This window comes from Oncorhynchus mykiss, chromosome 4 (genome assembly GCF_013265735.2).
Source record: "Oncorhynchus mykiss isolate Arlee chromosome 4, USDA_OmykA_1.1, whole genome shotgun sequence".
Classification (NCBI taxonomy): domain Eukaryota; kingdom Metazoa; phylum Chordata; class Actinopteri; order Salmoniformes; family Salmonidae; genus Oncorhynchus; species Oncorhynchus mykiss.
In genome coordinates this window covers 17391060-17415969 of record NC_048568.1, presented here as the reverse complement: position 1 = coordinate 17415969, position 24910 = coordinate 17391060, and the positions used below count along the sequence as shown (strand labels likewise).

At 43.7% G+C, this 24910-nt stretch overlaps 1 protein-coding gene across 2 annotated transcripts in view; it reads left to right on the top strand.

Annotated features, from left to right (window-relative positions):
- Nucleotides 1-24910, top strand: part of slc35f1 (solute carrier family 35 member F1) — a 112907-nt gene that overhangs the window by 9443 nt on the left and 78554 nt on the right. Inside the window, exon 1 of one of the 2 annotated variants that reach the window (XM_021600420.2) lies at nt 11175-11275. The exons of the other annotated variant lie outside the window; for it this stretch is intronic. Coding sequence (XP_021456095.1) covers nt 11223-11275 — 53 coding nt within the window. The 5' untranslated portion in view covers nt 11175-11222. Of the gene's footprint in view, nt 1-11174; nt 11276-24910 lie in introns of those variants that run through there. 2 annotated transcript variants of the gene reach the window in all.

Below are 24910 nucleotides of genomic sequence, written 5' to 3'. Positions count from 1 at the left end.
TCAATTGTATCTGTATATCAGGGTTGTGAAGTTTTGTGTTTGCAGAAGCTTGAATTAGCTGATGCCATGACTTGATGGAGTGGAATATTTAAGCAGTAAGGCCTGAGGGGGTGTGGTATATGGCCAATATACCACGGCTAAGGGCTGTTCTTATGCACAACACAAATCGGAGTGCCTGGGTACAGCCCTTAGCCGTCATATTTTGGTCATATACCACAAATACCACTAACCTCCAAGATGCCTTATTGCTATTATAAACTGGTTACCAACGTAATTGGAGCAGTAAAAAATAAATATTTTGTCATACAAGTGGTTTATGGTCTGATATACCATGGCTGTCAGTCAATCAGCATTCAGGGTTCAAACCACCCAGTTTATAGTAGAACTTATACAATGGGTGGGTTTAATCCTGGACACTGATTGGTTAAAAGCGCATTCCAGCCAGTGTCTATTGCAAAAATTACCTCCGGTTAAGGCTTTGACGTTGAAATGCCTATTTACTCTGTTGCATCTCACCACGCAATCCACTGTCTCATCAGCCCAGCCAGACTATTTATGAACTTGAATTCCACTGTAAAGATCATCTAGACATTATCTTCCATTACTTTTAGACAAGCAGTTGGTTTTCAATAGCGCCGATTTGTATAAACCTTGCTGTCTGTCACTCTGACATTTGTAACATTGTTTCAGTTTTGAAATTCGATCTCCAGCTGTCCCATAGTAATGAAGGTGTAGGGGTCGGGACTTTGGATGAGACAGACAGGCAGACAGCTTTCCTCAGCCAGTCAAAATCAAGAATAAGCATCATTTATATATATATATATATATATATATATATATATATATATATATATATATATATATATATACAGTTTAAATCGGAAGTTTACTTACACCTTAGCCAAATACATTTAAACTTAGTTTTTCCTGACATTTAATCCTAGTCTTTGGTTAGTTAGGATCACCACTTCATTTTAAGAATGTGAAATGGCAGAATAATAGTAGAGAGAATGATTTATTTCAGCTTTTATTTATTTCATCACATTCCCAGTGGGTCAGAAGTTTACATACACTCAATTAGTATTTGGTAGCATTGCCTATAAGTTGTTTAACTTGGGTCAAACATTTCTGGTAGCTTTCCACAAGCCTCCAAAAGTAGGTTGGGGAATTTTGACCCATTCCTCCTGACAGAGCTGGTGTAACTGAGTCAGGTTTGTATTCCTCCTTGCTCGCATATGCTTTTTCAGTTCAGCCCACACATTTTCTATAGTTTTGAGGTCAGGGCTTTGTGATGGCCACTCCAATACCTTGACTTTGTTGTCCTTAAGCCATTTTGCCACAACTTTGGAAGTATGCTTGGGTTCATTGTCCATTTGGAAGACCCATTTGTGACCAAGCTTTAACTTCCTGACTGATGTCCTGAGATGTTGCATCAATATATCCATATAATTTCCTACCTCATGATGCCATCTATTTTGTGAAGTGCACCAGTACTACCTGCAGAAAAGCACCCTAATACCATCATGCTGCCACCTCCGTGCTTCACGGCTGGGATGCTGTTCTTCGGCTTACAAGCGTCCCCCTTTTTCCTCACAACATAACAATGGTCATTATGGCCAAACAGGTCTATTTTTATTTCATCAGACCAGAGGACATTTCTCCAAAAAGTACGATCTTTGTCCCCATGTGCAGTTGCAAACCGCAGTCTGGCTTTTTTATGCCGGTTTTGGAGCAGTGGCTTCTTCCTTGCTGAGCGGCCTTCAGGTTATGTCGATATAGGACTCATTTTACTGTGGATATAGATACTTTTGTACCTGTTTCCTCCAGCATCTTCACAAGGTTATTTGTTGTTGTTCTGAGATTGATTTGCACTTTTCGCACCAAAGTACATTAATCTCTAGGAGACAGAACGCATCTCCTTCCTGAGCGGTATGACGGCTGTATGGTCTCATGGTGTTTATACTTGCGTACTGTTGTTTGTACAGATGAACGTGGTACCTTCAGGAGTTTTGAAATTGCTCCTAAGGATGAACCAGACTTGTGGAGGTCTGAAATTTTCTTCCTGAGGTCTTGGCTGATTTATTTTGATTTCCCATGATGTCAAGCAAAGAAGCACTGAGTTTGAAGGTAGGCCTTGAAATACATCCACAGGTACACCTCCAATTGACTCAAATTATGTCAATCAGAAGCATCTAAAGCCATGACATCCTTTTCTGGAATTTTCCAAGCTGTTTAAAGGCACAGTCAACTTAGTGTATGTAAACTTCTGACCCACTGGAATTGCGATACAGTGAATTATAAGTGAAATAATCTCTCTGTAAACAATTGTTGGAAGAATGACTTGTGTCATGCACAAAATAGATGTCCTAACCGACTTTCCAAAACTATAGTTTGTTAACAAGCAATGTGTGGATTGGTTGAAAGACAAGTTTTAATGACTCCAACCTAAGTGTATGTAAACTCCCGACTTCAACTGTACAAAGACATGTCAATAGAAGACAGGTAAAACAAAGTGCAGTCCTTCCAGCTTCAGTGGAGTGATTGTGTTAGCTGTGTTGTTGGCTAGCTCCTCCGTCCTGAAGAGAGAGCACATTTTCTATGCCAGGTGAAATCACGCATGAATTGCACATTGTTATGGATGTATCCAAATGATTGTCCCTAGAAAACAGCTTATTGCACTGTTTGACGTGACTGTGAGTTAGCCGTAGTTGGCTAGCTAGCAAGCAAGGGATAAGAACGTTGCCAGCCAGTATGGTAATACAAGATTTAGAACAAACGACTGGTTCGAAACCCATAGATACAGAACAAAACAAAAACATAACGACTGGGTCACGTCTCTGGCAACCGAACCGATAGAACGAATGACCAACCAGACTTGGGTATGACCCTAGATTTGTGTCGGGACTATATCGTGTGGAAGGATGAAATAGTATGAATGAATGAATCAAAATAATGTTTTAATTCAAATATGTAAATCATTATTTGAATCATGCTGGTAACCCGTTGCATAAAAGTGATAATGCCCTCGGAGCCGGTGTTTGGCGGATATATTGGCACAGTGAGACTTCGTCTTGGGCCTAGCAACACCCGTTCCAAAATATCTTCCAAACACGGGCTTCGAAGGCATTATCACATAAAGGGTATCTGCTTCTCTACTTGATAGACTCACTGATGAAGAGACATGTTAGGGGTTTTGCATAATCATCTCTCTAACATTTTAGCTATAGGCTAATGGCAGCATCGGAATCTATTTGTTTTGGTAAGGCTAAAAGGTTACTGCAAATCAACATTTGAATAGCTCCCTAAACTGCAGTATATACATTATGTAAATGCGTACTCTATCCTAAAGGGAAATGGTGGACAATTACAAACGATTCCAGTTCATGTACTGCTTTGCCCTTTATGGACTGTGCAATTGTATTGCTTTGCAGCTTGCTACAGACTAACTTGAGGGAACTCAACACAACAACAGAGAACAATAGACTATCACCAAACTTTGCCATTGATTTCTTTCTCCACTTTATGCTGATGAAGCGAATTCTTTGGCTCTGTGGTATTTACCCAGAGCAATGTGTTTACGGGAATTATCCATCCGTCTTCACGCAGCTTTTGAGCTTTTCCTTGCTGCCTGTCACACTGTTTCTATTTTTCATTAAATATTACAAGAACTGAAATAACATTCATTCCGTGGTGTGTTGAAAGATGGATGAAAAGGGACATGTCCTCTGAATTCATTAGCTTTAGGGTTATTTTCATCCACCCCAGCCTGGCTTCAGGCCATAAACCAGAGTGATTTTTAGCAGCGCAATTATGTTTCACTATAGAAAATGGAGGCTCTGTCCTGTTCACTGAGCTCTTTTATTTCAATTACCAACCTGGTTGGGTTTCTCTCACCTCATAACGAGATGTATTACTTTGACTGTCTTGCGGCGGTGCAACAGGGCAACGCATGCATCTGTTATTCAAATACTTTAGGCTGGGATCGATAAGTCGCAGGATTGACAGAGCGATCTCATTCTCAGTTACAATACAGATTAACACAAGGACTTCCCTCCAAATGTCTTTGTGCCCTTAGATAACGTCTATTAAGGTACCACAAGCTTCCACGATGAATAGGTTGCAGGAGATGTTTTGTACTTTGATAAAAACAAATGGTATTATGGAGATTTAATCAACGTGTTGTGTTTTTGTTGGGAAGCTATCCTCAAAGAAGTAAAGAGGATAGAAATAGTGAGCACAGATTCTGCCAGGCTGAGGGTCTCTTTCTCTCTTTAGTTGTTTTCATTCAACCTTGTGCAAGTCAAGCACGTAGAGCATGTTTACTTGAAAAGGGAGATTCATCTTTTCAACTCCTGAAAAGGTGCTCATCTGCTGCTAATATAAATACAAAACTTGTTCCAACTTGTGTGCTAAAGCTAAAATTGGACTTTCTCGGTTCCAGCATTGCAAAAGAAACGGCTATTTGATAGAAATAGATATAAATTAATGGTGGCTTTTACAATGTAGTAGACAGGTTATTTTCATATCTTTTAAACCATTGCCTTTTGGCAGGCTGTGAAGTGTGATTTGGGCTCCAATAGGAGGGGTTCAGTGCCAGGCAACCTGGGGTATAATACATGGAATTTGGGCGGCTGTCTGAGGAAACGGCAGGCGGAGAGCATTGTTCTGGGCATCCAAGACATTCATGTCCACTGTGGGTCACACAGAGCAACCGAAGGTATTTAAAACTAACCCAAGATAGTTAATCTGTGTCGTTTACAGTGGGAGCAAATGAAGCATAGTGGGCAGAACAAGGAGGTGGGCAAAGCCAAGCCCAAGCTGGCGATATCCTATTGGTTGTTGTAGTGTGTATTTGCTTATTTCTGTGACGTGAGCGTCTGTAAACTGAATTCGACCTTGCACTCCTTCTAAACAACACAAATTTAAAAAACTTTGACAAAGCGTCAAGCCTATAAAACTTAGTGCACTGTGTTCGTAACAGATTTTAGTTTTGGGGACACCGATTATTTGGGGTATCAGTTGTTAAATTGATGAGAAAATTAGCAGAATGGCGGCCCAGTTTCACCTAGTTCCATCCTCTCCAACTACCCGTGACTGGACTTCCTCTCACTACCATATTTGGTGGTGAGAAAACATTCTAAACTGATGCTTCAGCTTTATAGCCCGTGTGACGTTTCTGGTTTACCCCTTCTGTCTGTGGCGCAACTTTGTTCCCCTTTCCTACGGCAGCATGACTAGGCAATGAACCGCTGAAGGGAACCCTAGAATCTATCTGCCCACTTATTAAGATGGAAAGCGAAGACTGGTGCTTGGTTTAATCAATTACTTTTAAATACAAAATGGGAATTCAGTTGGTACTGTTAATTTGAAATGAATAAAGATACATCGATTTGAAATAGTTTGACAACATTTTGTGAAATATTTGAAATACTCAGCTCAACATGATATCCATAGAGAGAGCTTGGTCTAACAAACCAATTCTACTCACTGTCTCTGGAAACAATACTAAAGCTCTTTGCTGAGCCAACGTCGAATGCCACTTGCAGTTTTGGAGTTTAATTTCAGAAAGTAATTCAAAAGTGAGTCAAGCCACAGAGCCTTACATGGCTCATCAGAAACCAAAGTTCGCACTCTGGAGAAGCACTGTGTTGTCATATTAAATCCTATAGAGTCAGACAAACTGTTCGCGGAGGAAAAGTTTCAACTGAAAATAGGGCATGCAGTCCCAGCAGGGTTAACTCCTGGCAAGATTCATAGATGGACAATGTCCTGTTTGTGTTTGATACTGGCAAATGCTGCATTACATCACTGTGTAGTCTACCCACTTCACTGCTCATTTTGCAGTTAAATGTCCTTATTCACAGGCTAATACACTCTTTCAAATAAAATATGAGTAAAGGGAAAGACTGTCACATCTATGAGGTCCATGGTCTCATCATTGCCAGGTTGGTAATAAATTAATGATGCTGTCTTTTCCATCTGCATGCGTCTCTGAAATGAACCATGGCCGTGTCCCGAATCTGTCTCGCCTACTAAAACAACACATTGTTTACTAATAGTACTACATACTATTTAGAGCACACTGTTAAGTAAAAACATATGCAGTAAGCAAATATCAACACAAATGTATTGGTAAATGAAATGAGTATGACATCCTGATATTTAAAGCATACTTTATTTTCTGAACTGTACATACTATAAAACGTTCTATTTCGTATACCACAAAAGCCTAGTATTTAGAACGTCTAGGTATTCAGACATGGCCCATGTTTTGTCAGCCATGCCACTATACAATCAAATTCAATCAATCAACTGTATTTATAAAGCCCTTCTTACAGCTGATGTCACAAATTGCTGTGCAGAAACTCAGCCTTGTTAAAATATTGTATCATTTCTTGAAATGTTTCTAAAAAAAAAATCTCCATCTTGTTTTGACCTTTTAACATAAATTATCTAAAAACGCATTCACTTTTTTCATATTCGCACATGTCGTTACTTAGACCGTATTTCACGTCATCTGAGGTTTTTGTGTTGTGCCCGCCATCAGTTTAGACACAACATGCTCTTGAATACAGGGTGGGTGTCATGTTTTGGCTGCACTTAAAAGGGAATAAAATTGAAATTTCAACTTTCAAATGGTACCACAAAAAATGGTTGGAGGTCCACACATCAGAGAATGTTGACTTGAACGGAAATATCTATTATTTTCAATTATCCTGTCAAACCTCTATAGGAAACCTATTGAAATGATAGAAATATAGACATAGAATATACATTCAATTGTGGATGGACAACATGCTCTTGAATGCAGGGTGGGTGTCATTTCAATCATAACAATTGAATTCATAGAATGGACCTATCTATCCCTTCAGACCATTGCAATTTAGCTTGTACACCATTGAAATTGAAATCAAATTGACATTTTTACTTCTGGAAATGTCGGTCCATCCACCATTGAATGTCTATTCTATATCTATATTTCTATGACCTCCAACCATCTTTGTGGTACCATTTGAAAGGTGAAATTCCAAGTACATTTGAGTACATTTATCTTCCAAAACATGACACCTAACCTGTATTCAAGAGAATGTTCTGTATCGACGGGTGGGGTATGTAAAATAGGTCAACTTTGAACACCTTTATCTCGTGAACGTTTTGGCATTCAGGTCCAAAAAGGTAGTTTCTTAGCACTTGGGCATATATGTAATGGAAGGCTTTGTTCAAATCAAAAGAGGTGCTGTCAAAAAGGGATTGAAATCAAATGGATTCACCTTATAGCCTCGTACCATTCTTAGGTTACTGACCTAAACCAACAGGTTGGTCCAACAGGCTAGTGGCCTACATTTACCATGTTAGTGTATTCCAAAGGTCACCAAGAAGCTTGACGGTAGGCCGCTAATGCAGCTATTTTATAATGCAAGTGAAACATGTATCCAAGTTTGTTTTGAAGTGGTAATATTCAGACGTTGCAGTGCATTTCAACACTGCTGGATCTGATGCCTTGCAGATAGCTTGGGGCTATGGCTCAGTGAACTGATGCCTTTTCCCCAGTGTGGTAATTGTGCTTTGGTCTGTTTCACACCAATGGAATCAGAACATATTTTCAACGTGGAAATTCAGTGCCTGCACATTTTAAAAAAGCATTCCTACAGGCAACTCTTTTTAAGAAAATTATAGCTTTATTTTTCATGCTCCAATAACTATAGCAGACGATGGCAAACAGATTTTCTAACTGAAGGTTCATGCTTGTCTTGGAAGTATACCAGTACGCTACCTGCTTGAGGATCTTACCAACACACAGTATTTTCTCATCATGTTTGAAAGTGAGGGAGATAAGCGAGACGAAGAGAAATGAAATGGGCTTTTTTTTTCTCGTCTGCTGTCATCTGAATTTGAGAGACTGTCGTCCCCAGTGTATTCATGCTGAGAGAGAGAGAGAGAGAGAGAGAGAGAGAGAGAGAGAGAGAGAGAGAGAGAGAGAGAGAGAGAGAGAGAGGGAGAGGGAGAGGGAGAGGGAGAGAGAGAGAGAGAGAACACAGGTGTTCATTAAAAGGGCTGGATCGTCCATGCCCGTCTTGCTGTGGATTCTGGGGGATTGACTCTCAGGACCCTACTACTGTAGCATACACTCTGCACTGTCCTTCACAGGCAAAGACAGGAAGGGAAATGGCAGTGATATTTCATTTCCTACTTCCACTCAGTCTGGGATGATGTGGCGTAGCTTAGTGTGTACGCCAGGGAGATGAGAAATGCAGAATTGACATTACTAAGAATTGCAAAGCAGTCATTTAAAATAATTTCAGTGCCATCAGTCAATGCATAAGGCTGAACATGGGAATCAACACCGAGAGAGTGTGACAAAGGGGTGGTAGAGACATTATCTCGCCATCATGGAGGTCTTCTGTCAGTTCCTGTGTTGTGTTGTATTGATGTGTGTTGGCACAATACAGTATGTTGCTAGAGAACATTGTTCCTGGAAATAAGGTTTCATATCTCTGTCACTGAAGGAAATATGAGGGCACTTCTGTGTCAGTGCCTAGGCTTGTAGCATTAAGGAACTCCTGCAGCAAATTCAATCTCGATCAAGAACGTTGAATGTTTTGAGGAAAATGCTATAGGAAATGTTTCTGCCGGAGGATTGAGTAGGGCCATTATTTTGAAAAATGAAAAATGTTACTGTGACTCCTGAGGAATAGTGGGGAAAGTGTTGAGGTGGGACACACAATAGCTAGGTCTCCTCCATCTTTACAATCTGCTGCACCAACAACGGAGAGCAGTCATTCATTTCTAGAAGATAGTTCATGTAGTTTCATACTATCGAACCTCATTGACAGGAATTCCTAAGTAAACAAAATGATATGCTCAGAGACATCTATTTAATGCACGGATTTAATGTTGACTGTCGTATTTTATTGATGATAGGTTACTATTGATCTAAGCGCCTGTGATTGCTCACTTTGAGCACGTGCCATATGGAATTGGCAACAACATGCAATATGCCAGTGCAGCGGCACCACAGACTGTAAATCCATACCTGCCAGCATATAGAGAAACCCAGAGATGCACATTTGTCAGAGTGAAACCTCAGACTGCACAGATTCAATATGTCATATGCACTATTAAACCTTAAGTGCCAGACCTCACATGACACTGTTATCTAGTGGTGGAGAAGATCTTTCGACTATCTGCTGAGGAAGTCTGTTAATTACTTCACTTCCATGTTTGATATTCCCATCCTACCAGGTGTTTTTGAAAAGCAGAGTGACCACTCTCTCAGACAGCCAAACCAGGCCTCCCACAGTCCCCCAGGACCCAGGGAGTTTAGCAGGCTCAGCCGAGCACACTGCCCCACTGATGAATAGGAATCTGTGGGCAAGAGAGCTGAGAGTGCTGGGTAGGATTCCTGACTGTCTGGATGTAGCTAATTAGCTAGTGGCGCTAGCCTTGAACTGGATGAATAAGCTCTGCTGATTGGCTGTGTGTTAGCTAGTTGGGTCTGGGACGCTCCTGAGTGTAGTGTCTCCTTACACCACACCACAGCGCTCCCCAACTGATGAGGCTGGGCTTAGTGAAGTACTGTAGGTCAGGTCTGCGGGGCAGCCAGCCAGCCACCATGGACCCAGTCAGTCCATTCCCAGAGACACTGGCGGAATAGCCCTCACCGGAACATACAGGGAGAGACAAGGGGAGGAAGAGGGGAAGAGATAGACAGAGGGCTTGACCAAGAAGGAAACTGAGAGAGAGGAAAGATAGCTAGAAGAAGAGGGATGTTGAGAGGGGAAGGAAAAGATGGAGGGAGAAATGGGCGGAGAGAGAAAAAGATGTGGAGAGAGAACATGGCTTTATCTTTCTTCCGCGTCTCAATAAGGACTTGTTCCATACAATTTTCCTCACACATAGGAGATGAATGGCCATGTGTGTGAGAAAGTGACCCCCCTCCCAAACAAAAAAATACTGGTGCACTCTTCCAGGGGTCATGAATGCGGAACAAAGAGGGATTCTGTGGGCCGCAATGATGAGATCACACACAGGACACACCAGCTCTGTCCCCGACGGTTATTCTTAGGGCTCTGAACAGTGAGGCGACTGAGTCACAGGGCCTCAGGCCTAGAATATAGTCTGCAGCAGTACAGGGGGCTGTGTAGCCTGCTTCTTCTGTCTGTCGGTTGGTCTATTAAACTGTCTGTCTGTTTCTGTTAGGCAGAAGAGAAGTTATCTAGAATTGGCAAATGGCAATGAGGAGATACTAGACATGGAAGGGTTCTCTCCACTGATAAGAAATCCGTCTTCAAATAAATCACTGCGCAATGTTCTTGAATATCGCAGGGCACAAGTGTTTCACCTTGTATTCAGTGTGAAATAAAAATAAACGTATCTCTTCCAGTGGCAGTTTTTTGTGTTTGAAACATTGTGGATTCAAACCTAGTAACTGGGGTAATTTGTCATACTCTGCCTAGCTTTTAAATTCAGTCTTTGACACATAGCATTGTCTTAAAGACGAACGGTAAGGGATGACTAAATCATAATGGTAAAAAATAACCCAGAGTTATCATGCTATGTCTTTTCAGACCCTCTCTCACGTACCACTGAGATGTGGAAAGCCCTGCTGTGTTATGTGAATTTATTTCTTATAATGACATCCCATGGGAGCCATTATTCGGGCTATTTTAGGCTAAGGAATGTTTAGAAGGGAACATTGCCTTGCTCATTTCAGACCGTTGCGTGCTTATACACTGCAACACAAAGTTTGATAGTGATTACAGACCTGGTTGATGACAGTGCATTGCATTAGGAGGGAACTTCCACATGCTTGTTTATTCCTGACCGTGGTGTGCCGGTATCTCATCGATTCACAACTCGATAGCAATCACTGTTGTTGACAATGCAATGTATTCGGAAGGACGCAAACTACATTTGTGGCGTGTCATTTTCTTGGAACTGGTAGCGTTGTATGTGAGGCAGAGTCTATTGATTACCTCGGCCCCTTTATTCATTCCCTTTTGAGTGTGAAGGATTTTTGAGGAGACGTGAAGTTATCCCAGGGTGTCCGATCCATACCCGGCTCATTAACACACAACGTTTTCTCTGAGGGTGACTTCAACAGGCTTTTCACCCACTCTATCAGCCGGGGATGTTACTGTTGCCGCGTTGCTTTTGGATATCAACGACCGGGAGATGAATTTTGATCACCATATGGGTCTAGAGAAGAAGGGGAACGTGGAATGGGCTCTGCTTTCACCCAAGCTGCTGGTGTTGTCCTCCGTACTCCTCTACTGTAAGCAGCCATTGGCTAAAACATTTAAGTGTCTTGTTCTGGAAAACGTCTGCAAGACGTGCTCTTTTGCTTGTATCGTTTTCATTTTTTGTAGGAGCACTTATCCCACCACGCTGAAGTACTGTAGCAATAGTTTCACTGGGTTTTCATGACCTTTACCATGTATCATGAATACCATGTACTCTAAGGAGCCTAGTAGCCAAGATGTAGCTGAATCGCAAAATAATCAGCAGTGTGACCATCCGTGACACATGACTGGCAGTTGAATATGCTAGAAATATGCACCATTATAAACCTGCCCACCTGCTGTGGCTGGCTGCTGTGTCTGCTGTTGGAACAGTGATGTATCGCAGGACTCAAGGAGCTGCCAGTGCGTGGATTAAATACACATCTCCTAAAGTAGGTAGAAAGATGAAAGATGAAGGTCTCTGCGCAACACTGGCGCCACTCGCCTGCCCATGTCTGACAGGAGGCCACGAGGACGACTGACTGATGGAACAGTGGAGGAGTGCTGAGTGCTGCTAACTTTCTGTTTGACTCAGCCCGACTGAAGAAAAACTAACATAATCATACAACTCTGAGGCCCCAAGGCCTGTCTGTGAAAACCTCGGAGGGGAGAGACTGCAGTACCAGTCAAAGGTTCTGACACAACTACTGATTCAAGGTTTTTATTTTATTTTACTATTCTTCAAAGTAGCCACCCTTTGCCTTGGTGACAGCTTTGCACACTCTTGGCATTCTCTCAACCAGCTTCACCTGGAATGCTTTTCCAACAGTCTTGAAGGAGTTCCCACATATGCTGAGCACTTATTGGCTGCTTTTCCTTCACTCTGCGGTCCAACTCATCCCAAACCATCTCAATTTGTTGAGATCGGGTGATTGTGGAGGCCAGGTCATCTGATGCAGCACTCCATCACTCTCCTTCTTGGTCAAATAGCCCTTACACAGCCTGGAGGTGTGTTGGGTCATTGTCCTGTTGAAAAACAAATGATAGTCCCAGTAAGTGCAAACCAGATGGGAAGGCATATTGCTGCAGAATGCTGTGGTAGCCATGCTGGTTAAGTGTGCCTTGAATTCTACATAAATTACAGACAAGCAAAGCACCCCCACACCATCACATCTCCTCCTCCATGCTTCACGGTGGGAACCACACATGCGGAGATCATCAGTTCACCTACTCTGTGTCTCACAAAGACACAGTGGAGGTTGGAACTAAAAATCTCAAATTTGACCAAAGGACAGAATCCCACCTGCCTAAGGTCAATTGCTTGTGTTTCTTGGCCCAAGCAAGTCTCTTCTTCTCATTGGTGCCCTTTAGAAGCAGTTTTGACCATGAAGGCCTGATTCACGCAGTCTCCTCTGAACAGTTGATGTTGAGATGTGTCAGTTACTTGAACTCTGTGAATACTTTATTTGGGTTGAAATTTCTGAGGCTGGTAACTCTAATGAACTTATCCATGAGCGCCAGTTTCATCATAGCGCTTGATGGTTTTTGCGACTGCTTTTGAAGAAACTTTCAAAGTCCTTGAATTTTTCTCCAGATTGACTGACCCTTCATGCCTTAAAGTAATGATGGGCTGTCATTTCTCTTTGCTTATTTGAGTTGTTCTTGCCATAAAATGGACTTGGACTTTTACCAAATAGGGCTATCTTCTATATACCACCCTTACCTTGTCACAACACAACTGATTGGCTCAAACGTATTGAGAAGGAAAGTAATTCCACAAATGAACTTTTATCAAGGCACACCTGTTAATTGTAATGCATTCCAGGTGACTACCTCATGAAGCTGCTTGAGAGAATGCCAAGCTGTCATCAAGGCAAAGGGTGGCAACTTTGAAGAATCTAAAATATGAAATACTTTTTTGGTTAGTACATGATTCCATGTGTTTAATTTCATAGTTTTGATGTCTTCACTATTATTCTACAATGTAGAAAATATAGTACAAATAAACAAAACCCTAGAATGAGTATGTGTCCAAACTTTTGACTGATACTGTAAATACATACATACATACATGCATGCATGCATGCATGCATGCATACATACATACATAAAATGTGTACAGACATACATGCATACATGCATGCATACATACATACATGCATGCATACATACATGCATGCATGCATACATGCATGCATACATACATGCATGCATGCATACATGCATACATGCATACATGCATGCATACATACATAAAATGTGTACAGACATACATGCATACATGCATGCATACATACATACATAAAATGTGTACAGACATACATGCATACATGCATGCATACATACATACATGCATGCATACATACATGCATGCATGCATACATACATGCATACATACATACATAAAATGTGTACAGACATACATGCATACATGCATGCATACATACATACATGCATGCATGCATACATGCATGCATGCATACATGCATGCATACATACATGCATGCATGCATACATGCATACATGCATACATGCATGCATACATACATAAAATGTGTACAGACATTTGTATTCACGAGTTCTAGTCGTGTTTTCGCCACCGCAAATGGCTTTGTGCTTTTAAGAACAGCTTGTCTCAGCAGTAGCTTGTTTGAACTTGCAGACGGACGAAACACTTGTTTATTGTCTTCTTTTTTTATAATGGCTATCTGCTTTTTTTTATCTAGACAGTTCCCCTGTCACCACAAGTGGAGGACAGGAGTTAAATATTGAAAGAGCACAACAAAAACACTTGGCATGGTAACTTCTTTGATGAGAAGAAAAAAAGCAATTTGTATGGTTTCATTCAGCCAGTGTCTGGTGCTTTTGTCAGTCTTATCTTAAGTGCATTTGCTATTCCTTTTGACACGTTTAAAGCAGATATTTTTTTTGCTTCAGGTGTCTACATTTGTCGGCACAAGACACATTACATCTTTGAGAGAAGAAGAAAATGTCCGTCAAACTAGCAAATAATCAGCACACGTGGCCTGCCCAAGCACAGCTCCAAATAATCAGCACACGTGGCCTGCCCAAGCACAGCTCCAAATAATCAGCACACGTGGCCTGCCCAAGCACAGCTCCAAATAATCAGCACACGTGGCCTGCCCAAGCACAGCTCCAAATAATCAGCACACGTGGCCTGCCCAAGCACAGCTCCAAATAATCAGCACGCGTGGCCTGCCCAAGCACAGCTCCAAATAATCAGCACACGTGGCCTGCCCAAGCACAGCTCTCCAGTACCTTTTACTTCTACGTGTTTGCTCTTCACAGCGATAGTGAGTAATGATTATCGGTACTACAGTGTTAGATGACTTGGAGCCAAAATCATTTCCATTTGAACTATCTTGGCTGCACCTCAAACGCCAAGGCTGTGGGTTTTTGTTTGTAGTTTATGTATTTTTGGGATAAATAATGCAGGTTTGGCGGTCATCGTTCGTTTTATGTCCGTAGGCAGTTTACTCACTGGGTTAACATTAGAGAGGGAAAAGAAGAGAGAGAGAGTCAATTGAAATGGAAACTGGTGTTCTTGCCTCCCAGGCCACAGCAGGACAGTTCAGGTTCTTCTGGATGGGGCTCAGAAAGCACCAGGGAACTATCCTATCCTACAATATCTTCTAGGTGCCTGCGTACAGTACTAGAGCAGAAGCAATGGGGGAAACTGAGCTCTCTGAGATTCATCCTCCTTTGCCTGGTGTCAGGAGATGCTGTGTTTTGGCAGATGTTTACAGCCCCTCTGTTGCTCATGCCCCCACTAAGACTTCCTGTTTATCCTCTGACCTTAATTCAGGCCACCAGCTGCCAGCACAATGCCTTCAGCCACAAGACTCCAGCTTCTAGCTCCAAGAGTCCAGCCTCCATCTTCCAGCCTCTAGACACAAACCTCCAGCCCCAAGCCTCCAGCCCCCATCTTCCAGCTTCCCCCTCCCAGCCCCAAGCCTCTAGCATCCAACCCCCCAGCCTATCAGTCTCCCCATCTACAGCAGCACACCGTGGAGACCGACACCCCTATACTACCCTATCCTTACAAGGACGTCCCATTAGTAGACACCACTTGTGAAGCTCAGACCTGCTGACCAGTGCACCGGATTCAATGAAAGCAGTTGTAACAATGCAGTTGTAAACACCTTCCACAGTACCACAATTCCATTGGTTCCCTATAACTAAACAGAAATGAAAGGAACCTAGTGGTGCTACCACTTCCCAGGCCAGTCAAGAGGGAATGTGTCAGTGTGTGTGGGGAGACAAGCAGACAGGCAGTCAGCCGCAGCCGAGGGGAGCGGGTGTGAGAGTGTGAGAGACAGCCAGGGCACGCCAGCCCACTCCCTCTGCCCTCGCAGGGAAAGCGGATGTTTGTCTGAGGAAAACAGAGGCAATGGAGCAAACAATAAGTCATGTGAGGGAGAGAGGCAGAGACTGAGTGACCGAAATGGACCTGGCTCTTGACATCCCAGCGAACAGTAGTCCATTCTTGATGCAGGGCTAATTTCTCCCCGTAAAAACTCTCCACACTTAACTTTCCTTTTAAACTTTACATTCTCACATCAAACCCCAGATGTGCTTGTCATGCTCTACTCTCATTGTCAGAGTAATCATACCTTAAACTCAATTGCCAGAACCCAGAGGACTTCAAAATGAGGCAATCTGGCTTTTCTCTCAGATAGGTATGGTATTATCGGTTTGAAATATTCATGGGGTTCGCCTGAGTACCCTTTTATTACACTCTAGGAGCACATTAATTATGCATGGCCTGGAGAGTTTCACATTGTATCCATGAACCACTGGAGTGAAGTTTCTGATATACCGTGTCTGGTAGAAAACCTCCAAAAAATTGAACCACAGGGCGATTATGAGAGAAACAAATTCCTGGAGAGGGGTGAAACAGGCTCCCCGTCTCCCCTGTCCTTGGTGCTCTGGACCTGAACAAAGATCAGGATAGTATGAGGTCATCTCAGGCCAGATAAACTTGATCCTCCCCTGACAGCCAGACTCTCTTCTCTCACAGCTCCATCCGGGGCCATGTTCTCACTCCCTGTTTGGGGAGTCAATTCGGTGAAATGTGGCTCTGGTCTGATCCTGGGGTTCTGCAGTTACCAGTCAAAAGTTTAGACACACCTGTTCATTCCAGGGTTTTTCTTAATTTTTGCTATTTTCTACATTGTAGAATAATAGTGAAGTCATCAAAACTATGAAATAACACATATGGAATAATGAACTAACCAAAAACGTGTTAAACAAATCAAAATATGTTTTATATTTGAGATTCTTCAAAGTATCCACCGTTTGCCTTGATGACAGCTTTGCACACTCGTGGCATTCTCTCAACCAGTTTCATGAACTAGTCACCTGGAATGCATTTTCAATTAACAGGTGTGCCTTGTTAAAAGTTAATTTGTGTAATTTCTTTCCTTCTTAATACGTTTGAGCCAATCAGTTGTGTTGTGACAATTGTAGGAGAGGTATACAGAAGATAGCCCTATTTGGTAAAAGACCAAGTCTATATTATGGCAAGAACAGCTCAAATAAGCAAAGAGAAATGACAGCCCATCATTACTTTAAGACATGAATGTCAGTCAATCTGGAAAATTTCAAGAACTTTGAAAACTTATTCAAGTGCAGCCGCAAAAACCATCAAGCGCTATGATGAAACTGGCTGTCATGAGGACCGCCACAGGAAAGGAAGACCCAGAGTTATCTCTGCTGCAGAGGATAGGTTCGTTAGAGTTACCTGGCTGTCATATGAGGACTGCCACAGGTAAGGAAAACCCAGAGTTATCTCTGCTGCAGAGGATAGGTTCGTTAGAGTTACCTGGCTGTCATGAGGACCGCCACAGGAACGGAAGACCCAGAGTTATCTCTGCTGCAGAGGATAGGTTCGTTAGAGTTACCAGCTTCAGAAATTGCAGCCCAAATAAATGCTTCACAGAGTTAAAGTAACAGACACATCTCAACATCAACTGTTCAGGGGAGACTGCGTGAATCAGACCTTCATGGTAGAATTGCTGCTAAGAAACCACTACTAAAGGACACCAATAAGAAGAAGAGACTTGCTTGGGCCAAGAAACAAAAGCAATGGACATTAGACCAGTAGATATCTGTCCTTTGGTCTGGTGAGTCCAAATTTGAGATTTTTTTGTTCCAACCGCCGTGTCTTTGTGAGATGCAGAGTAGGTGAACGGATGATCTCTGCATGTGTGGTTCCCACCAAGAAGCATGGAGTATGAGGTGTGATTTTATTTTTATTTGTTTTTATTTCACCTTTATTTAACCAGGTAGGCAAGTTGAGAAGTTCTCATTTACAATTGCGACCTGGCCAAGATAAAGCAAAGTAGTTCGACACATACAACGACACAGAGTTACACATGGAGTAAAACAAACATACAGTCAATAATACAGTATAAACAAGTCTATATACGAAGTGAGCAAATGAGGAGATAAGGGAGGTAAAGGCAACAACAAAAAAAAAAGGCCATGGTGGGTGAAGTAAATACAATATAGCAAGTAAAACACTGGAATGGTAGATTTGCAGTGGAAGAATGTGCAAAGTAGAAATACAAATAATGGGGTGCAAAGGAGCAAAATAAATAAAATAAATACAGTAGGGAAAGTGGTAGTTGTTTGGGCTAAATTATAGGTGGGCTATGTACAGGTGCAGTAATCTGTGAGCTGCTCTGACAGTTGGTGCTTAAAGCTAGTGAGGGAGATAAGTGTTTCCAGTTTCAGAGATTTTTGTAGTTCGTTCCAGTCATTGGCAGCAGAGAACTGGAAAGAGAGGCGGCCAAAGAAAGAATTGGTTTTGGGGGTGACCAGAGAGATATACCTGCTGGAGCGCGTGCTACAGGTGGGTGGTGCTATGGTGATGGTGTGGGGGTGTTTTGCTGGTGACACTGTCAGTAATTTATTTAGAATTCAAGGCATACTTAACCAGCATGGCTACCACAGCATTCTGTAGCGATACGCTGTCCCATCTGGTTTGCGCTTAGTGGGACTATTATTTGTTTTTCAACAGGACAATGACCCAAACACACCTTCAGGCTGTGTAAGGGCTATTTAACCAAGAAGGAGAGGGATGGAGTGCTGTATTAGATGACATGTCTTCCACAATCACCCTACCTCAACCCAATTGAGATTTGGGATGAGTTGGACCGCAGAGTGAAGGAAGAGCATTCCAGGTGAAGCTGGTTGAGAGAATGCCAAGCGTGCGCAAAGCTGACTTCAAGACAAAGGATGGCTACTTTGAAGAATCTCAAATCTAAATATTTTGATTTGTTGAACACTTTTTTTGCTTACGACATGATTCCATATATGTTATTTCATAGTTCTGATGTCTTCACTTCTATTCTACAATGTAGAAAATATTCAAAATAAAGAAAAACCCTGGAATGAGTAGGTGTTCTAAAACGTTTGACTGGTGCTGTATTTTGTAATTACTCGTTTTTGAGAGAAGAGACATGTTCAAGAGAAGGAAAAGACCCCAGAGGCAGCAGCCCTTTGTTCTCATCGAAGGCTGGAGAGGTTGACGCTGTTGATCTGAAGGGGGTTTCTAGTGGCACGATTTTCGCAGTCATGTTGGTCTATATAACACTGTACGCTTTAATCAAACTGTTTTTTAGCCTGACACTGAATACCGTACTGTAGCTGAGAGATTTATTCATTCATCTGCAAGTCATGGCACACATTGACCCCTTCTCACCCTGTTGTCCTGCGGGTCGGGTCGTAATTCAGCGACTTCATAATAGCTGCCTTGTTACTCCAGTCATTGCTATGTGGTACTACATTGCTACCACTCTTTTCAGCGTTCACTCTTTCATTTTCTATCGAGACCGTGTGATTATGGCTACACAGAACAATGAGGATTTTCTGGTCAAATGTTACGTGCTTTGTGACATCCTCCTCGGGGAGTGGGCTGAGTTCATCGACAAATGTTCCATTAAAGGGTACATGCTCATTTAATAGGAATAATTGACCTTGCTTGTGTTACCTTAGAGATCACCCCCCCCTCTCTTTCTTTTCTGTTTTCAGGTATGCTCTTTACAGAAAACTTATTTTTAATAATAACCATGTCTTTTTGACGGCCATACATGGTGCCGTTTGCTGTCGTTATGTATCAGTGTGCTACTGGGAGAACACGTCTGTCAATGGATGCCCTGTCTCTCTCTCTCTCTCTCTCTCTCTCTCTCTCTCTCTCTCTCTCTCTCTCTCCATCTCTTCAACCCAGCCCGCCTCTATCTGTCTCTCTCTCTCTCCATCTCTTCAACCCAGCCCTCCTCTATCTGTCTCTCTCTCTCTCCATCTCTTCAACCCAGCCCGCCTCTGTCTCTCTCTCTCTCCATCTCTTCAACCCAGCCCTCCTCTATCTGTCTCTCTCTCTCTCTCCATCTCTTCAACCCAGCCCTCCTCTCTGTCTCTCTCTCTCTCCATCTATTCAACCCAGCCCGCCTCTATCTGTCTCTCTCTCTCTCTAAATCTTTTCAACCCAGCCCTCCTCTATCTCTCTCTCTCTCTCTCCATCTCTTCAACCCAGCCCGCCTCTATCTGTCTCTCTCTCTCTCCATCTCTTCAACCCAGCCGCCTCTATCTCTCTCTCTCTCTCTCTCTCTCTCTCTCTCCATCTCTTCAACCCAGCCCGCCTCTCTCTCTCTCTCTCTCTCTCTCTCTCTCTCTCTCTCTCTCTCCATCTCTTCAACCCAGCCCTCCTCTATCTGTCTCTCTCTCTCTCTCTCTCTCTCTCTCCATCTCTTCAACCCAGCCCGCCTCTATATCTCTCTCTCTCTCTCCATCTCTTCAACCCAGCCCTCCTCTATCTGTCTGCTTGCCTCTCGGACTGATGCTCTTCACCCGTCATGTTGACAAGGTCATTACAAATGAACTCTTCATGTTCCCTCAAGGGGTTTATTAAAGCAATTAACTGAAACAGCTACCAATTAAAGATAACAGCCGATAACACATTCACCTCTGCAAAGATTGATCGACAACCGATGAGCAGTACCTACCCAATGGGTTAGCTAGGTCGGAAACAGGAAGAAGACACAGGAAGCGTGACGAGCCGTTGACGACACACATGGTGTTTTATATGCTGGGCTGTTCTTCTAGTGGTGTTTTTCTTGATATTATTGAGAGGATATAGCCCGAGCTAAGCATATCCATATCACATTTAATGGAGTTCATCTCCATGACTGCTGCACTGTTCCGGTGAAGTGACTGTTGAGTTATTCAGGGGTGGCGCGGTAGGCAGTCCTTCACAGTGGACCACTGCTCCCCGGCACGCATATTGAACACAGGCAGCGTTGTCTGGCTCTGTGAGGGAATGTGCCGGTGGACTTCACTGAACGGAAATGGTGTCTGGATCATTGTCCTCTGTTAGGGAGGCAGTGCACTGTCTGGCACATAGTCCCGTAGGAATATTGTGGTGTTATTAAACTGTGCAGAAATATCATTTCAGAGCATGAATTTAAACAAGCAATTATGGTGTTAATGTCCAGAATTGTTGTTGTTGTTTCAATAAATACTGTGCTTCAAGGAATATTTTAATGTGTTGAGCTGTTTCAAAGTTGGTGTGAGTTCAGTTTACAGTTTGATGAGCAGAACAGGATTCAGCTTGATGCAATTCATCGTTACATAGTCAGAGGTGTTTGGTTATATGTTATTGGACATAAATATCAAAATCTTGTCACAATTAATCATCTTTATACTGCAAGTCAATTTCCTCTTAAAAGTCATTGTCAGAGTACATGCTACAGTATTACCCTGTTTAATCTTAAGAGAGTTGTGATCATTTAAACATTTTTTTTCCCCTTTTATTTAATTAGGCAAGTCAGTTAAGAACAAATTCTTATTTTCAATGACAGCCTAGGAACAGCTCGGGGTTTCGATCTTGCAACCTTTCGGTTACTAGTCCAATGCTCTAACCACTAGGCTTCCCTGCCGCTCCGTGAAAATGGCCACACTGTGAATCAACCTCTGTCTCTATTCTGGTCAAATTCACTTTGCAGTTTCTTAATCCCCCACTCAGTGAATTAGTTAAATAAGGCATACAGTCCTCTGACACATAGCTACTGTAAGCATGACTGATACCCTGCTGAGGTAGAGAGGCCCATGCACTCCCAAGGAACAGGAGGGAGGAACATAGGTCTCTCTTATCAAAGACATCAGCGACAGGCTCACAGTCCATTTTTTAACCACACATCATTCTCACCGTGCATTGAAGGGTTGAATTAAATCTATTGAGTAAGCGTTTTTTAAAAGTCAAATCAAATCAAATGCCATTGGTCACGTACACAATGGTTAGCAGATGTTAATGCGAGTGTAGCGAAATGCTCGTGCTTCTAGTTCCGACAGTGCAGTGATATCTAACAAGTAATCTAACAATTCCCCAACAACTACCTAATACACACAAATCTAAAGGGGTGAATGAGAATATGTATATGGATGTATATAGCGATGGCCGAGCTGCATAGGCAAGGTGCAGTAGATGGTATAAAATACAGTATATACATGTGATATGTGGAATGTAAGATATGTAAACATTATTAAAGTGGCATTATTTAAAGTGGCTTTGTTTAAAGTGACTAGTGATCCATTTATTAGTGTCCAGTGATTGGGTCTCAATGTAGGCAGCAGGCTCTCTGAGTTAGTGATGGCTGTTTAGCAGTCTGATGGCCTTGAGATAGAAGCTGTTTTTCAGTCTCTCAGTCCCCGCATTGATGCACCTGTACTGACCTCGCCTTCTGGATGGAAGCAGGGTGAACAGTCAGTGTCTCGGGTGGTTATTGTCCTTGATGATCTTTTTGGCCTTCCTGTGACATCGGGTGTTGAAGGTGTCATGTAGGGCAGGTAGTTTACCACCGGTGATGCATTGTACAGACCGCACCACCCTCTGGAGAGTCTTGCAGTTGAGGGTGGTGCAGTTGCCGTACCAGGCTGTGATACAGCCCGACAGGATGCTCTTGATTGTGTATCTGTAAAAGTTTGGCAGGGTTTTGGGTGACAAGCCAAATTTCTTCAGCCTCCTATGTGGGTGGACCATTTCAGTTTGTCTGTGATGTGTACGCCGAGGAACTTAACTTTCCACCTTCTCCACTGCTTGCTCTTCGATGTGGAGGGGGGGGGGGGGGGGGGCTGCTCCCTCTGCTGTTTCCTGAAGTCCACGATCATCTCCTTTGTTTTGTTGACATTGAGTGAGAGGTTGTTTTCCTGACACCACACTCCGAGGGCCCTCACCTCCTCCCTGTAGACTGTCTCGTCATTCTTGGTGATCTGGCCCACTACTGTTGTGTCGTCTGCAAACTTAATGATTGAGTTGGAGGCGTGCATGGCCACGCAGTCGTGGGTGAACAGGGAGTACAGGAGAGGGCTGAGCACACACCCTTGTGGGGCCCCAGTGTTGAGGGTTAGCGAAGTGGAGATGTTGTTTCCTACCTTCACCACCTGCGGGCGGCCCATCAGAAAGTCCAGGACCCAGTTGCACAGGGCGGGGTTGAGACCCAGGGCCTCCAACTTGATGATGAGCAGACATGAAACACAACGCCATGATGCAGAGAGAGGTTTTTTAGAAGGGTTAGCGATGTAATTAGAGAGAGAGTGAGAGAGGTGGAGAGGGACAGAGTGAGTCACCAGTGTAGGGAGCTGGACCAAGGACTCTTCATCACAGGGAGCCCAGACAGCAGTGCAGACAGGACAGGCCAGCAGGGGTCACAGCACCATCAGTGTGTGTTTAGCACAGTCATTATCTCCTTAGATAATCACCACTCGCTGACCTACTCTGTGTGTGTGTGTGTGTGTGTGTGTGTGTGTGTGTGTGTGTGTGTGTGTGTGTGTGTGTGTGTAGGGGGTAAGTTGTAAGGGTGTGGACCAGGCCTCTCCCTAGGGGTCCTTCTGCTGCTGGCCAGATGGTACCCTCTACTGCCACCCCTACCTCACCCCACCCCAGCCAACACATTTCAGTTGAAGGCATTCAGTTGTACAACTGACTAGGTATCCCCCTTTCCCTGTCTGCTCTGCTCCCCAGCCCCACCCTGGACAGCCAGGCAGGGAAATGGCGAGCGGCCATAAGGGAGCTGCTGCTACTGTATCACAGCTAGCACAGGACTATCATCTGCTTCATATGGTATTTACCCATCCATTACGCAAGTCCATTGAATGCAGTTTTGTTCCCAGAAACATTTATCTGTGCAAATGAGAATGGAGTAAGCTGGCAGTCTCCAGAGGGAGGTGACCTAGTTCTGATTAAACCATCGTTCACGTCCCCCCCCCCCCCCCCCCCCCCACCCCCCCTGTATAATTCAGTTTTAGACGTGTCTGCGGTGACACCCATGCTGTAGCCGCTGTGGTGGATGTGAGCTACCCCACTCTGAGGACGCCTTCCTGGGTACCAGAGCTGGAGCAGGGGGGGCTAATTTGTGGAGGTGTAGCACACTCCCTCCTTTCATCCCCAGGAGGATGGCTCTCTGTCATTTTATTGCTCCTCTCTACCTTTCCTGCAGTATCTGCTGGTGCCCGGGCACTAACTTCCTTTTATTTATTGTGAGCTGTAGAAATGAGATGGAACATATCTGGGAACACTGCAGAGTAAAAAAAAAAAAATCTATGGCATTTACTGGGATGCTACTTGCTATCATGCCACTGCAAACAGTGATTGAAATCTGTACAAAGCACAGTCACTCTTCTGCTTTGTTTATCTTTATCGCTGCATTCATTTTTCTTTCAGACTCATCCCTTTCCCTTTCTTTCATTCATCTCTCCATCCCTTTCCCTCTCTCTCTCTCTCTCTCTCTCTCTCTCTCTCTCTCTCCATCTCCTGCTGTGGAGGTGGATGTGTCTCAGTATTCTGCAGAGTGTCTTCTGAGAAGGAGCCACTCTCTCTGGCCCGTCTCGAACGGGAGGGAATTAAATTAGGCCTCAATGTATATTTACTCCTGGAAGAAGATGGAGCCTTTTGTAGGTCATCACGCTGATCCCGATCGAAGCAGACTGGAGTAATTTGGGGGGAAATGGTGTTTGATTCGGCTTTGAGAATGGAGAGTGGGAGATAGGGAGAGTGGAGGGTGGCGGACACACACATCCCTGATGGTGAGAGGCCTGGGTATGGAGGAGAGGTAGTGAGGGAGGGATGTTGAGAGGAACATCAATGGTTATAAACACAGCATCTTTCCTCTCCTCTCAGTGTCAGCCCCCGAACACCCCAGTTCCTCAGGCCTGGGGTTGGGGCTGGAGCTAGGGTTGCAGCTGCTGCTGCTGGGGCTGGAGGCTTCTCTGGGATAGGGCTGGTGCTGGAGGCTTCTCTGGGATAGGGCTTGTCCTGGAGGCTTCTCTAGGATAGGGCTGGTGCATGGAGGCTTCTCTGGGATAGGGCTTGTCCTGGAGGCTTCTCTGGGATAGGGCTGGTGCTGGATGCTTCTCTGGGATAGGGCTGGTGCTGGAGGCTTCTCTGGGATAGGGCTTGTCCTGGGGGCTTCTCTAGGATAGGGCTGGTGCTGGAGGCTTCTCTGGGATAGGGCTTGTCCTGGGGGCTTCTCTGGGATAGGGCTGGTGCTGGAGGCTTCTCTGGGATAGGGCTTGTCCTGGGGGCTTCTCTGGGATAGGGCTGGTGCTGGAGGCTCTCTGGGATAGGGCTTGTCCTGGAGGCTTCTCTGGGATAGGGCTGGTGCTGGAGG